Source organism: Lepidochelys kempii, chromosome 5 (assembly GCF_965140285.1).
Source record: "Lepidochelys kempii isolate rLepKem1 chromosome 5, rLepKem1.hap1, whole genome shotgun sequence".
NCBI lineage: Eukaryota > Metazoa > Chordata > Testudines > Cheloniidae > Lepidochelys > Lepidochelys kempii.
Window position 1 is genome coordinate 29107632 of NC_136384.1, and position 16764 is coordinate 29124395.

The 16764-nt window shown below is 42.0% G+C and overlaps 1 protein-coding gene across 1 annotated transcript in view; it reads left to right on the top strand.

Moving 5' to 3' along the window:
* Positions 1–300: 300 nt before the first annotated feature.
* C7 (complement C7) overlaps positions 301–16764 on the top strand; it is a 36634-nt gene continuing 20170 nt past the window's right edge. The window contains exons 1-8 of the mRNA XM_073343845.2: positions 301–433; positions 751–806; positions 1499–1574; positions 2567–2708; positions 5362–5503; positions 7632–7770; positions 9337–9471; positions 15957–16200. Of these exons, the coding sequence (XP_073199946.1) occupies positions 428–433; positions 751–806; positions 1499–1574; positions 2567–2708; positions 5362–5503; positions 7632–7770; positions 9337–9471; positions 15957–16200 (940 nt within the window). The 5' untranslated portion in view covers positions 301–427. The remainder of the gene's footprint in view (positions 434–750; positions 807–1498; positions 1575–2566; positions 2709–5361; positions 5504–7631; positions 7771–9336; positions 9472–15956; positions 16201–16764) is intronic.

A 16764-nucleotide genomic window follows, 5' to 3' on the forward strand; every position in this document is an offset into this window, starting at 1 on the left:
TTTGTGTAACTGAGGTCAGAGCTGGCTCGTGGTCTCTGAAAAGTGAAAGACATTGCATCACAGAAAAAAGGGAGAGAAATTAAGTTTTCTTTCAGGGCGTCCTTCCCATAGTTTTGTGCCAGCCCTAGTTAGTTAGCATAGCCAAGCCTTGATTTATATGTATATTATTCTGTCTTTAAGACATTGAGCAGCTACAAGAACAGGCTGTTTGTGTCCCAGGAGATGATTAAATGGGTTAAGATTAACATTCCTCTGTATTACTCAGTCTTTCTGTAAAAGAAAAGCAAAACAGCAAGGCAGAGTCAGACTCCAGAAGAGACAGACAGACAGACAGACTGACTCCTCCTGCTGCTGACTTGCCCTCTAGTCCCTGAGGAGGTACATTTCTTCCCTGGTAGTTGCTGGATATCTCAGCGTTTCTCCTAACATGAAGGTAAGACAATCACTTAGCTAACTTCTACCAGTGAAATGAATAAGATGAAATATTAATTTCAAAAGGAAGATGCATGGCCGAGAAACGTAATGGGATAAAACTGCAATAAAGTAGACAAACAAGAAAATGTGGTTTGGGTGGCTAATCTGCTGAGTGTTCAGATTTCACATCATTGTTAGTAGTGCCATTATTATTTATTTGCATTGGAGTTTGGGTGGAGTAAGGGCTGCTGACCAGGTCCCAAAGTTGGCAAAACGCATGCAAAAGAAAAAGCAGACTAAACAGAAAATTAACGAATGTTTTCCCTCCTTGTTCAGGTGTTTGAGTTTTTCCTTCTGGTAGAAGTTACAGGTTTCTTTCCAGTTTTTTCCAGGTGAGTATTTATTTGGAATTGGGTATGCTAAAGACTGACTATGAATTGTTTAATATATGTATATATAAATGTGCTTACATAGACATGGCTGGTCCACAACATGGGGAGAGGGTTAAAGGAATCTCTCAGCTTGTGCCCCTGTGAGAGTGGAGCCACTTTCCCATCAGCACTGTCAGTGCCACCAACCTCTCCAGTGGCAGGGGGGAAAGTGTGATGGGAAGCAGGCCACTGCCTCCCTCCCTTCTGAACACACTGGAAGAGCTGGGAAGCTCCACTGGGAGCACTTCCTGGGAATTCTGGCTGAGCCGGAGAATTCCACAGGGAGCTCCCACTTCAATCTGGCCTCTGCACTTCCCACAGGACACACAGGGCTGTGCTGTTATGACACAATCTGGATCCCAGTGTATAGTTTTGATATGGCCTATGCGAGCATTCAGGACTGAGCGTGTGGGATAGTTTCTCATGTCTGTCTAGTGGTTAGACAGAAGGATTGGGAGTCAGTTTTATTCTTCTGTGGCAGGATGAGTGAATCCCATTGGTTTCAGTAGGAGCACAATCAGGCCCCATTTTTTAATCAACATTCATTTAGCTGTGTCTGAAAACTTTGCTCTAATACTTATGAATGGAGACATTGCAATTCCTTATAACTTTTTTCTGTTTTTTTAATAATGCAAAAAATCATATTGAGACAGTCCTTCCTCTCCAGTCAGTTGCCACTGGAATCCTTATGGCCCTTGGTCTGAATGTGATGGCTGCACTAAAACTCAGGTATAATGCTATTAATGCCTTTTTCCTTTTGCTTTCCTTAACATGCATTTTTATAATAATTATGGTAACATTATATCTGTAAGAGGATCAAAAGCCTAAAGCATATGGTTTGTGTCTGCAAGGATGCAATATTCTAAGAGCTGACCATGCAGAAGGAAAGGACATTGATGTTAGGAAGGAGGATAATCATCATAAGCATAACTGTCCCAGTCGTTTTTATTTTGGTGATAGTTACAAAAAATGTCCTCGTGGAAATTCCAGTAAAATCTTATAATTCTTCAGCTTTGATATCTATTGATTCCTATTGTCTGTCAGTTTTTATTGGATGATCCAATTGCTCCATTCCATTCCTAACAGGAATCAGTAGAAACAAACTGAAAGTTTTCTATGTTGGCACTTTCACTCAGGTGAGAGATATTTTTGATTTTTAGATTCCTTATTGCTTCCTTTGATAAGTCATTAATTAGGGATAGGTGGATGGATGGGTTCAGATTAAAAAAGGGCCAGTGTGCACTTTCTCTCAAGACTTGACATGAACTTGAATTTCTTTTGAGATGCAAAAAATCCCCAGTTTATCTAACTTTAGTTTTTGTCACGTTCCTGTGCACTACTTGATGGCTGTTTTATTTTACTTCTGGCGGGTCAGGTCCAAGAGTGAGTGACATCATTCAAAATGTTCATAAAATGAAAAAAGAGTACAGTATTTTCAACTGGCTTGTACTAGTTGCAGTTGGCACCTAGATTTTAGAACAGAGCAATTGGGTTTTTTAGTCTACTAGGGCTAAAAAGAGTAGAGTCCTTTCTGTTAAACCATTTTGTATTATATGTTGTTATTTTGTAGTAACATGAGGAGCAGTGTGTTTGTTTTCAGGAAATGAAAATAAACATTTCAATTAATTACAGCAAAGGATTTGTTGTGCTGTCATGAAAACAGTCTAATATTTCTGCTTTAGGTTTACACTTTCTAAAGGTTTCTATTGATTTGCATTCAGATTCGCAGACGGACAATAGCAGTTTACGGCCAGTATGGGGGAAACCCATGTGTTGGGAGTGCCTTTGAAACACGACAATGTGTTCCTACGAGAGGATGCCCAACAGAGGAGGGCTGTGGTGACAGGTTCAGGTGCTTTTCAGGTACTTTATTTTACTTTATTTTTCATAACTTTCTAATACTTAAAGTTATGAAGATGATTATGTAAAGGTACTTCCTGTTTATCAGACAATCACAGTATCATGAGTTAAATAAAATCAAAGGATGAAAGGTCCAGTGTTTACTGGAAAGAAATTCAAAGGCCAAAGATCAGACACAGTCTTATTAACCCACTATATAGCCTTGCTGTGGTCCCTCTGTGCATATATGCCTTACCCCACTGACACGTTGGAGGGACACAAAGGGGAGCACCAGCTAAAGGCACATGCCCCCCCACACGTGACCTGCACGTTAAGGACAGCTGCATTATTCAGTTGCGTCTGTCCCATTGATGGCTGGAGATAATTTTTAAGTCTTCTGAAGCTGGAGAATGAGTTCAGGATAATACAGGCACAGTGGGAAGGATTCTTATACATTTGCAGTACTCCAGAAACATAGTGCTTCCAGAGTACTGAAAATGAGTCCAGGATCTCTTTCTTGATGAGTAACAGCTAATTTAGGCACCATCATTTTGTATGTATAGTTGGGATTATATTTTGCCATGTGCATTACTTTGTATTTAACACTGAATTTCATCTGCCATTTTCTTGCCAAGTAGGGTGACCAAGTGTCCGGTTTTTGACCAGAACACTCGGTCGAAAAGGGACCCTGGTGGCTCTGTTCAGCACCACCAACCGGGCCATTAAAAGTGCTGCGGAGCTAAGGCAGGCTAGTCCCTACCTGTCCTGGCTCCTCTCTGCACCCCGGAAGTGGCCAGCAGGTCCGATTCCTACGCGGGGGAGCCACAGGGCTCCGCGTGCTATCCTTGCCCCGAGCACCGGCTCCGCACTCCCACTGGCCAGGAACTGTGGCCAATGGGAGTGGCAGAGGCAGTGCCTGTGAGCAAGAGCAGCATGCAGAGACACCTGCCCTACGCCTCTGCCTAGGACCTGGACCTGCTGGCTGCTCCTGTGGTGTAGCATGGAGTCAGGACATGCAGGAAGCCTGCCTTAGCCCCCCTACTATGCCACTGACCGGGAGCCGTCGGAGGTAAGCCCGCACCCCAACCCTGAGCCCTAACCCCCTGCCCCAGCCCTCAGCCCCCCCAAATCTGGAGCCCCCTTATGCACGCCAAACCCCTCATCCCCGGTCCCATGCCAGAGCCTGCACCCCCAGACAGAGCCCTCACCCCCAAACACTCCAACCCCCTGCCCCAGCCCAGAGCCCCTTCCCTCACCCCAAACCCCTCATTTCTGGCCCCACCTCAGAGCCCATATCCCCAGTTAGAGCCCTCACACACCCCAGTCCCCTGCCCCAGCCCAGTCAAAGTGAGTGAGGATGGGGGAGAGAGAACCACCAAGGGAGGGGCAGGGCCTCGGGGAAGGGGCGGGGCTAGAGTGTTCAGGTTTTGTGTGATTAAAAAGTTGGCAACCCTATTGCCAAGTCAACCAATTTTGTGAGATCCCTTTGTAACTCTTTGCAGTCTGTTTTTGACTTAACTATCTTGAGTAATTTTGTATCATCTGCAAACTTTGGCTACCTCACTGTTTACTCCCTTTTGCTGATCATTTATGAATATGTTGAACAACACTGATCCCAGACCAGTACAGACCCCTGGGGACAGCTCTATTTACTTCTCTCTGAAAATGGGCCATTTATTCCTACCCTTTGTTTCCTGTCTTTTAACTGGAGTGCCTGGGAATGGTTTCAGGATCATCTAATGCTCCTTAATTTAATTTAATGACGAGCCTTTTGTTATCTTAATCACCCTGCCTCTGTTTATAAACAAGGCACCAAGGGCAGAAGGCGTTAGTAGCACAGTACTCATCACATTCCACACTCCAGCTCTGACTCCTGGGTCCTTGCCCCACCCCAGGCGATTGGGGAGGGGCATGTGACCCTTCGGGCCCCCCCACCACACGTCTCCCCTGCCCCGCTATATTATTTTACATGATCACATATTATTATGACACCAGCACTCCTATATGCCCGCTGTACACTGTTCAGCCTACGCACGAGGGCCCACTTTTGCTCTTAGTTACACCAGAATAAATTGAATGATGGATTTTCTGTGTTATATTTGCATAGGTCACAACCACTGCCCACTGGCTGATCAGCACACTGAATGAGTTAGGGGTTGTGTGGAAATGAGGTGCCAAATTCTCCCCTCCCTTAGACCAGTGTAAATCAGGAGTAACTCAACTGCCATCAGGGGAGTTACAATGGAATAAAACTGGTCTAAACCAGAGAAGAATCAGGCCCAATATATGACAATGTAATTAAAGGCTGAATTCTAGTGTATAAGCTCCAGCAACCCTCGCTATATGTTTAAAACATGCACTGCAATGCCCTCAGTTCAATTCAAGTGTCACTTTTTAGAGACACAATGTTCGCTATTGTAGGGTGGTCAAAACCAGAATTTGAACCCTGATCTTCCAGGGATATATAGGTCACAGAGGCAGGCCCCCGAGTCCAAGTTTTTTCTTGAGTTTACGTAATTTTTATTAAAGCTTGTTTTTAATTAGAACTACGCAAAATGAGAATGTGTGATGAGAATCGGCTAATTAACATGCTTGAATTTTATATTTTGTGTATCCAGGTGAACAAACGTGTTTCCTCCTTTCCCTGAGATTTTTTGTTTGTTTGGTTTGGTTTTAGGTCAATGCATTAGCAAATCTCTGGTGTGCAATGGAGACCACGACTGTGAGGAAGACGGTGCTGATGAGGATCAGTGTGAGGAGAGCAGACCAGCTTGTGACATTGATAAAATGCCTCCTAATGCAGAACTTACAGGAGCTGGGTAAGCTTCTCTGCAGATTTCATCTTACGAGTTACATCAATATCTGTGCTAGTTTACGTTGTATTTTTGTAGCATTTCACAACAAATCTGTGACTAAATAGAGATAAACATCTTGGCCTCCAGTTAACCTGCTCACATGCAGCAGAGGGACCTTCAGCTCCAGATCTCAAGACTATTATTTTTACTATTTTATTATTTGTGTTAACCGTAGTGCCTAGGAGACACAGTCATGGACCAGGACCCCATTGTGCTAGGTGTTGTACAAACAGCTGCATTAAAGAAAAGTCTCCTTTAGCAAGAGTAGAATTAGGGCTTCTAGTCTCTCTAGAGAGCATTCATTAAAGTGCAACACAATCTTTAACAATTGTTTATGATCAGGCATTCCACCTAACAGAAGGCAGCAATGCACATGTACAGTGTATAGCACATGACAACCTCTTTCTCACTCTAGTCTGCCAATGTAGATAGATTAAACAGATGATTGAAGGACTTCCTAGCTCTGCCATATGTTTTCATTATGGGTGTGAAATTTTCTCCTCAAATACACACATATAACTTCCATTGACTTCAAAGAGAGTTGCAAACAGAGATATGATTTCAGAATTTGTCCCTATGAGCTGAAACTTTATACTAAAAGAGCCTAGTTCTTCCCTGACTTACACTTTGAGTAGTCATTGACACCTGTGTACTGCGTATATAAAATGCACCCAAATCAAAATGGTAGCATTTTACAATGACTTTGTACAAGTGTGATGATTAAACAAGGTGCATGGTGGTAGAGAATCAGGCCTGAGATTGCAATATAGGTATAATTTTTGGACAAGATTCACTGCTATGATCTGGCTGCTGTGTTCTGGCTGTTATGATCTAGCTCAGGGGTCGGCAAACTTTCAGAAGTGGTGTGCCGAGTCTCCATTTATTCACTCTAATTGAAGGTTTTGCGTGTCAGTAATACATTTTAATGTTTTTAGAAGGTCTCTTTCTATAAGTCTATAATACATAACTAAACTTTTGTTGTATGTAAAGTAAACAAGGTTTTTAAAATGTTTAAGAAGCTTCATTTAAAATTAAATTAAAATGCAGAGCTGACCGGACCAGTGGCCAGGACCCGGGTAGTGTGAGTGCCACTGACAATCAATTCGCGTGCTGCCTTTGGCACGCGTGCCATAGGTTGCCTACCCCGATCTATCTCCACTATTACAAAATAGCTAGGAACCTGTTTTAACTGGGTTTATAGCTGTCCTGCATCACAGAGGCATCTTAAAGCAGCCAGAGTATAACTATGAATCTGGCCTTTAATGACCTCAGATACACATACAGAAGTATTAGCATAACAAAATGATTATCTTAAACTTGTTTAATGTAGCCCTATTACCTTGAGAATGATCTTAGGTCAGATGTAATAAAGAGGAGTTTTGGTAATGGATTGGGCATTTTGCGGATATAGCTAAACATAAGCAGTTGCCATAGATACAAATGTATTGGAGTTAGCAGGTGTGAAATATGTACTCATTGCTGACACAATTAAGCATGGCATTTTACTTTCCATACTCTAGTATGTATGTGCGGCACTCATATGCCCACCTAGGAGTCCATAATATAGTGTCCTATTTTCTTATGTAATGGCTTGTCTACATGGTGAGTTAGCACCTGGCAAATCAGGGTGTAAATCAACAGGGCATTATCTTGCTGCACACTAACTCACCATATGGACCCTGTTGCAGCACACTAAAAATTCCATTGTATACTTTGGCATACTCCCATTTCAAACATTAGTGCATCAGTGCTCACTACAAGAAAAGGAGTACTTTTTTTTAGGAGTACTGTATTTTTGCGAATACAGACTAACACGGCTGTTACTCTGAAACCAGTCAGTGCTCACTATGGAACTTTTAGTGCACGGGAGCAGTGTTTGCACAGGCGGCTAGTGCACTGTAGATTCCTTCCCTGGCTTGCTGTGCACTAACTTGCTGACTACACAGGTCCTAAGTCCATTTCTGATTGTTATATGCAGATTTAATGCTATTCAATTACAACAGCTTTTTGTAGTTTTAAGATCCTGTCAACCATGCATTCTTCTCAGCGACTCTGCTGCTTTAAGCTATCTTTTGTATTTTCTCTCTTGCAGCTTTGATGCCATTTCTGGTGAGACTAAGGGAAGAGTGATTCATACTAAGAGTTTTGGTGGACAGTGCAGAAAGGTGTTTAGTGGCGATCAGAGAGAATACTACAGACTGAGTGAAAGCCTTCTTGCCTACACATTCCAAGTATGTTTGCTTTACCATAGCCTTGTTTTTAGAGTCATATTTAGACCAGGGAGAATAATGCGAAACATGAAAGGTTTCATGAGGGTGGCAAGCTTCCAGGAAAGAGTTCCTTGTGGCAAACATGCACTCAGCCAGCACCAGCTGTCTGGTTCGCTGGTTCAGTTAGATGGTGGCTCCTCCACCTGGCCAGCCTCCGGGGGAAATCCAGGGCTGGATTTTCACTTTATGCGCCCCTAGGCACAACTTCTTCCGTGCTCCCCTGCCTACAGCTGACCTTCATGTTGCACACAGTTTTAGAGAGGTAGGGTGCCCCTAGAATGCTGGCACCCCTAGGCACATGCCTACTGTGCCTAATTGGAAATCTGGCCCTGGGGAAGTCAATAATCAGCACCTCTCACAAGATTAAATCCAGAGAGAGGAGCAGTCAACACCACTGAACTGAACTGAGCTGGGTAACTGTCTCCTGAGCAGCCCATGAATTTAAGGAACAGGATTGCCAACAGCAAAAAAGCAGTGTTGGAGACCACATGCCAGATCCTCAGCTAGTGAAAGTCAGCATGGCTCTGTCAGTCAATGGAGTTATGCCAAGTTACACCCGGTGAGAATCTAGCTCATGCATCTACTTAGAGTTAAGTTTATCTCTTCCCAGAAAATTGTATATATGTTTAGAAGTTTTAATGATGTTAAGTGGAGGATTTATCACTAGAAGAAAGGAACAGAACCCTGAATGTTATTGCTTAGATCAAGGTTTTGATCCTGTGCACCCTTTATTTCAATAGAAGCATTGCGTGCCCATGGAATGTGTTCAACTCATTGAGGGCTTCAGAGAGAAGACTATAACCAAATAATGCCTTAAAGTCAAGCATGTGCATAAATGTTTGCAAGATGAGGGCCAAAGTGTGGTAGACGTAGTCTTCATCTCTCAGGGTCAGATCTTTACTGAGTGCAGGGGTCTCTCCTCACTTGGTTTTCTCTGAGCATGAGCAGCTAATGCACCTGCTCATTCTTTAGAAGTATAGCATACATATGCTTCTTAGGACATTTGCAGAGACATATTACATCCCTTTCGGAGGGATACTTTGTTCACTGTCATATCCTTAATGGGCTTGATCCTGCTCCCATTGACATCAGTAGGAACAGGGTCAGTCCTGAAATCCACTGCCATACTACTGCTATGTTTCAGAGTAACAGCCGTATTAGTCTGTATTCGCAAAAAGAAAAGGAGTACTAGTGGCACCTTAGAGACTAACCAATTTATTTGAGCATAAGCTTTCGTGAGCTACAGCTCACTTCATCGGATGCACACACATATGCATCCGATGAAGTGGGCTGTAGCTCATGAAAGCTTATGCTCAAATAAATTGGTTAGTCTCTAAGGTGCCACAAGTACTCCTTTTCTTTTTGCATACTACTGCTATGTTTGTATAAAGATGTTTGCTTTATCCTGTATTCATACACCATCTAGAATGTATTCAACCCAAAGAAATTTTCCTCGTCTCTCTGTGCCAGGAAGTGCATGTGCTTCTAACAGCCATTCATAAAGGACTGCATTTTCCTTTTTTCTAGGTGAAAATTCAGAATGATTTTAGCTATGAGTTTTACAACAGTAGCTGGTCTTATATGAAACACACAGTTCACAATGTACAATCAAACAGAGACCATTACTATTCACAAAATACACAGGAGAAAGGTAGCAAAAAGGTATGTACAAACTGACTTTTTGACTTAGAATTTCCCATGAATGATTAAAGTCTTACTTCCTTCAATGCTGTTTTATAATTTGAACATCTCCATGACAATTTTTTTGTTTTATCCTGGTACTTTTGGTGCAACTTAGACAAAACAAACATAATCCCTCAAAGATCTGTACAAAGAGGTCACTGGTCTGGGTTATGTTAGTTTATTTTTTGCCATTGTAATTGCTTATTATCTATTCATTTGATTTATTGACTGCTTTTGCTATAAGGAAAGAAAGACACTGGCTAATAACTGAATAATATTCTCCATGCTGATAATTTTCTTCTGAACAGTTCATTTAAATGTTGTTTTCTCTTTGCCTTTTTTATTACATTCCTCAGTGTTTCGAGGCAACTTTAAAAAAAATTCTACAATGAGGGCTTAAAATTTGTTTTGCCTACCCACAAGAAAAATTGTATTTCAGAATTGAACTCTACTGAGAACTTTACCTACTCCTTTATAAAGTACCTTTGTCTCCACTGTGCCTATAATTTTGAGTTAACTAAAAACAAGTAGTAATCCAATAATTTGAGTGCTTTCCGTTTATGAGGTAATATTAGTATCTTGGGTTAAATAAACTCAGAGGCTGAAGGCTAATATGTTTTTAGCTCATAATATGATTACCACCAAGTTGACAGAAACTACCCTTTTGTTGTTAGTACACTGAAATGTACACACTGATTACATAGCATTGTATATCAATGATGAGGTAGAATGTAAAGAAATAAGAAGCAATGAAATGGATATGACTGAGTCCGTCTGGGCAAAAATTACACTGGGGAAGAAAACTACTAGAGCCTCCCCTGGGATAGTGCTTGGGGTGTGCTATAGACCGCCGGGATCTAATTTGGATATGGATAGAGCCCTTTTTAATGTTTTTAATAAAGTAAATACTAATGGAAACTGTGTGATCATGGGAGACTTTAACTTCCCAGATATAGACTAGAGGACTAGTGCTCGTAATAATAATAGGGCTCAGATTTTCCTAGATGCGATTGCTGATGGATTCCTTCAGCAAGTAGTTGCTGAACCGACTAGAGGGGATGCCATTTTAGATTTGGGTTTGGTAAGTAGTGAGGACCTCATAGAAGAAATGGTTGTAGGGGATAGTCTTGGATCAAGTGATCATGAGCTAATTCAGTTCAAACTGAATGGAAGGATTAACAAAAATAAATCTGCAACTAGGGTTTTTGATTTCAAAAGGGCTGACTTTCAAAAATTAAGGAAATTAGTTAGGGAAGTGGATTGGAGAATTTATAGATCTAAAGGTAGAGGAGGCCTGGGATTATTTTAAATCAAAGCTGCAGAAGCTATCGGAAACCTGCATCCCAAGAAAGGGGAAAAAATTCATAGGCAGGAGTTGTAGACCAAGCTGGATGAGCAAGCATCTCAGAGAGGTGATTAAGAAAAAGCAGAAAGCATACAGGGAATGGAAGAAGGGAGGGATCAGCAAGGAAAGCTACCTTATTGAGGTCAGAACATGTAGGGATAAAGTGAGACAGGCTAAAAGTCAAGTAGAGTTGGACCTTGCAAAGGGAATTAAAACCAACAGTAAAAGGTTCTATAGTCATATAAGTAAGAAGAAAACAAAGAAAGAAGAAGTGGGACCGCTAAACACTGAGTATGGAGTGGAGGTCAAGGATAATCTAGGCATGGCCCAATATCTAAACAAATACTTTGCCTCAGTCTTTAATAAGACTAAAGAGGATCTTAGGGATAATGGTAGCATGACAAATGGGAATGAGGATATGGAGGTAGACATTACCATATTTGAGGTAGAAGCGAAACTCAAACAGCTTAATGGGACTAAATCAGGGGGCCCAGATAATCTTCACCCAAGAATATTAAAGGAATTGGCACATGAAATTGCAAGCCCATTAGCAAGAATTTTTAATGAATCTGTAAACTCAGGGGTTGTACCGTATGGTTGGAGAATTGCTAACATAGTTCCTATTTTTAAGAAAGGGAAAAAAAGTGATCCGGGTAATTATAGGCCTGTTAGTTTGACATCTGTAGTATGCAAGGTCTTGGAAAAAATTTTGAAGGAGAAGCTAGTTAAGGACATTGAAGTCAATTGTAAATGGGACAAAATACAACATGGTTTTACAAAAGGTAGATCGTGCCAAACCAACCTGATCTCCTTCTTTGAGAAAAGAAAAGGAGTACTTGTGGCACTTAGAGACTAACCAATTTATTTGAGCATAAGCTTTCGTGAGCTACAGCTCACTTCATCGGATGCATACTGTGGAAAGTACAGAAGATCTTTTTATACACAAAAACCATGAAAAAATGGGTGTTTACCACTACAAAAGGTTTTCTTTCCCTCCACACCCCACTCTCCTACTGGTGTGGGGTGTGGGGGAGGGGGAGGTATGGGGGGAAAGAAAACCTTTTGTGGTGGTAAACACCCATTTTTTCATGGTTTGTGTGTATAAAAAGATCTTCTGTGCTTTCCACAGTATGCATCCGATGAAGTGAGCTGTAGCTCACGAAAGCTTATGCTCATATAAATTGGTTAGTCTCTAAGGTGCCACAAGTACTCCTTTTCTTTTTGCGAATACAGACTAACACGTCTGTTACTCTGAAACCTTCTTTGAGAAAGTAACAGATTTTTTAGACAAAGGAAATGTAGTGGATCTAATTTACCTAGATTTTAGTAAGGCGTTTGATACCGTGCCACATGGGGAATTATCAGTTAAATTGGATAAGATGGGGGTCAATAGGAAAATTGAAAGGTGGATAAGGAATTGGTTAAAGGGGAGACTACAACGGGTCATACTGAGAGGAGAACTGTCAGGCTGGAGGGAGGTTACCAGTGGAGTTCCTCAAGGATCGGTTTTGGCACCAATCTTATTTAATCTTTTTATTACTGACCTTGGCACAAAAAGTGGAAGTGTGCTAATAAAGTTTGTGGATGATACAAAGCTGGGAGGTATTGTCAATTTAGAGAAGGACAGGGATATCCTGCAGGAGGATCTGGATGACCTTGTAAACTGGAGTAATAGTAATAGGATGAAATTTAATAGTGAGAAGTGTAAGGTCATGCATTTAGGGATTAATAACAAGAATTTTAGTTATAAGCTAGGGACACATCAATTAGAAGTAACGGAGGAGGAAAAGGACCTTGGAGTATTGGTTGATCATAGGATGACTATGAGCTGCCAATGTGATGTGGCCGTGAAAAAAGCTAATGCGGTCTTGGGATGCATCAGGAGAGGTATTTCCAGTAGGGATAAGGAGGTTTTAGTACCGTTATACAAGGCACTGGTGAGACCTCACCTGGAATACTGTGTGCAGTTCTGGTCGCCCATGTTTAAGAAGGATGAATTCAAACTGGAACAGGTACAGAGAAGGGCTACTAGGATGAGCCAAGGAATGGAAAACTTGTCCTATGAAAGGAGACTCATAGAATCATAGAATCATAGAATATCAGGGTTGGAAGGGACCCCAGAAGGTCATCTAGTCCAACCCCCTGCTCGAAGCAGGACCAATTCCCAGTTAAATCATCCCAGCCAGGGCTTTGTCAAGCCTGACCTTAAAAACCTCTAAGGAAGGAGATTCTACCACCTCCCTAGGTAACGCATTCCAGAGTTTCACCACCCTCTTAGTGAAAAAGTTTTTCCTCATATCCAATCTAAACCTCCCCCACTGCAACTTGAGACCATTACTCCTTGTTCTGTCATCTGCTACCATTGAGAACAGTCTAGAGCCATCCTCTTTGGAACCCCCTTTCAGGTAGTTGAAAGCAGCTATCAAATCCCCCCTCATTCTTCTCTTCTGCAGGCTAAACAATCCCAGCTCCCTCAGCCTCTCCTCATAAGTCATGTGTTCCAGACCCCTAATCATTTTTGTTGCCCTTCGCTGGACTCTCTCCAATTTCTCCACATCCTTCTTGTAGTGTGGGGCCCAAAACTGGACACAGTACTCCAGATGAGGCCTCACCAATGTCAAATAGAGGGGAACGATCACGTCCCTCGATCTGCTCGCTATGCCCCTACTTATACATCCCAAAATGCCATTGGCCTTCTTGGCAACAAGGGCACACTGCTGACTCATATCGAGCTTCTCGTCCACTGTCACCCCTAGGTCCTTTTCCGCAGAACTGCTGCCTAGCCATTCGGTCCCTAGTCTGTAGCTGTGCATTGGGTTCTTCCGTCCTAAGTGCAGGACCCTGCACTTATCCTTATTGAACCTCGTCAGATTTCTTTTGGCCCAATCCTCCAATTTGTCTAGGTCCCTCTGTATCCTATCCCTGCCCTCCAGCGTATCTACTACTCCTCCCAGTTTAGTATCATCCGCAAATTTGCTGAGAGTGCAATCCACACCATCCTCCAGATCATTTATGAAGATATTGAACAAAACTGGTCCCAGGACCGACCCTTGGGGCACTCCACTTGATACTGGCTGCCAACTAGACATGGAGCCATTGATCACTACCCGTTGAGCCCGACAATCTAGCCAGCTTTCTACCCACCTTATAGTGCATTCATTCATGCCATACTTCCTTAACTTGCTGACAAGAATACTGTGGGAGACTGTGTCAAAAGCTTTGCTAAAGTCAAGAAACAATACATCCACTGCTTTGCCTTCATCCACAGAACCAGTAATCTCATCATAAAAGGCGATTAGATTAGTCAGGCATGACCTTCCCTTGGTGAATCCATGCTGGCTGTTCCTGATCACTTTCCTCTCATGCAAGTGCTTCAGAATTGATTCTTTGAGGACCTGCTCCATGATTTTTCCAGGGACTGAGGTGAGGCTGACTGGCCTGTAGTTCCCAGGATCCTCCTTCTTCCCTTTTTTAAAGATTACATTAGCCTTTTTCCAGTCATCCGGGACTTCCCCGGTTCGCCTCGAGTTTTCAAAGATAATGGCCAATGGCTCTGCAATCACAGCCGCCAATTCCTTCAGCACTCTCGGATGCAACTCGTCCGGCCCCATGGACTTGTGCACATCCAGCTTTTCTAAATAGTCCCTAACCACCTCTATCTCCACAGAGGGCTGGCCATCTCTTCCCCATTTTGTCTCATTTTGACTCAAGGAGCTTGGCTTGTTTAGCCTAACTAAAAGAAGGTTGAGGGGAGATATGATTGCTCTCTATAAATATATCAGAAGGATAAATACTGGAGAGGGAGAGGAATTATTTAAGCTCAGTACCAATGCGGACACAAGAACAAATGAATATAAACTGGCCACCAGGAAGTTTAGACTTGAAATTAGACGAAGGTTTCTAACCATCAGAGGAGTGAAGTTTTGGAATAGCCTTCCAAGGGAAGCAGTGGGGGCAAAAGATCTATCTGGCTTTAAGATTAAACTCGATAAGTTTATGGAGGAGATGGTATGATGGGATAACATGGTTTTGGTAATTAAATATTCATGGTATATAGGCCCAATGGCCTGTGATGGGATATTAGATGGGGTGGGATCCGAGTTACCCAGGAAAGAATTTTCTGTAGTATCTGGCTGATGAATCTTGCCCATATGCTCACGGTTTAGCTGATCGCCATATTTGGGGTCGGGAAGAAATTTTCCTCTAGGGCAGATTGGAAGAGGCCCTGGAGGTTTTTCACCTTCCTCTGTAGCATGGGGCACGGGTCAGATATAGGTGTGAGGTTTTTTGCAGGAGTGGTGGGTGAAATTCTGTGGCCTGCGTTGTGCAGGAGGTCAGACTAGATGATCATAATGGTCCCTTCTGACCTAAATATCTATGAATCTATATGTTAAGACTAACAGTAAATAAGTTCAAAATAATGCTTATTTTTTAACTGGAAGAAAACCCGAGAAGACCATATTTATTGTGGGCATGTGTCTGAGAAGCTGTCACAAAGACAAGAGTGAGTGGGGTACTTATAAAGAAAAGGGTGCTCCAGACCAGTCAAGATTCTAAGAAAAGAGAATTTTCTGGTGTCTCAGTTTCCCTTTTACTAAACTGCAGTACCTCTGTCTCCAGCAGGGCTCGTTAATCAGGCTCTTCCAGGCACCTAATGCCTGGCAACCACCATTAACTTTTACACAGGACTATGTATTTGCCTATTTGTCCTTTTGAAGCTTTTTTGGGAGGTAGAGAGTGCAGAAAGAATGCTGCAGTCATTAAAAAGAAAAAAAAATAGTGATTTTGTCTACCTCCCACACTATTCATATCACGTTCACTCAAACGGTCCTATCACACAAAACAGGCAACCCCACTACAGGAGGAAGAAGAGAACTTTAAAGGGAAAAACAAAACAAAACAAAAATCCAGTCTCTTAAAGAAACAGACCACCTTATCACAAGAGCCATACATAAATGATAAGTACTGAGGACAGGAGTGAATCAGAATGCAGAGGTAACATACTGAACAGTTGTAGAAACTATTGTCCACTAGCAAGTACAGGATCCTGATGAGCTGATTGGCAGAATCCATTCCATTTTTAAATAGCTGTATGACTAATTTATTTTCATCCTCTTAGAGTAATCACTTCATGGTTGTTGAGAATGATGTGGAAGTTGCTCAATTCATTAATAACAACCCAGAATTTCTCACTCTTACGGAGCCATTCTGGAAAGAGCTTGCCAACCTTCCTGCTGTCTATGAATATAGTGCATACCGAAGATTAATTGAACATTTTGGTACTCACTTCCTGCACTCTGGATCTCTGGGAGGACATTACAAAGTTCTCTTTTATATGGATACTGAAAAAATCAAAGCAGAAGGTAGAGTACTGGAGCATTTGTTATAATGAACCAAAAGAATGAACAAGTGAAGAAACTCCTCCGTAGATCCTCTCAGCTAACAAATAAAACAAAAATAAAGAGACTGCTTTCTCACCAGTCAGTCGCCATAGACTCTCCTTATCTATAATAAACTAGAGGTGGGCTGAAGCCACTATCTTTAGATCCTGATCTGGGTGTTGAATACTCAACATTCAGAGAGATTTGGATTTGGGGTTCAGCCTGTTATACATTTGGTTCCACACATTATAAATCGAAAGGGCTATTTGAAAAATTTGGATCCCAGTCCTGGTTTGGCTTTTGAACAGCCTCAAAGTTCAGAGGTGTTTGGATACAAGGTGTGATTAAAGTCCGTCTCTAGCGAAGGCAAAACAAAATAAAAATAAAGCAAAGGGCAAAACTGCACATATGGTGATTCTCAAAGACACAACCACTGCTGGAAGGGCAGAGGTGGGGGTGAGAAAAAGGATAAATAAGAAAAAAGGAAATAAAATATCAGGCAAATACATCATTCAGCTTTCTGCCAGTATCCTTAGGCGTTGCCTT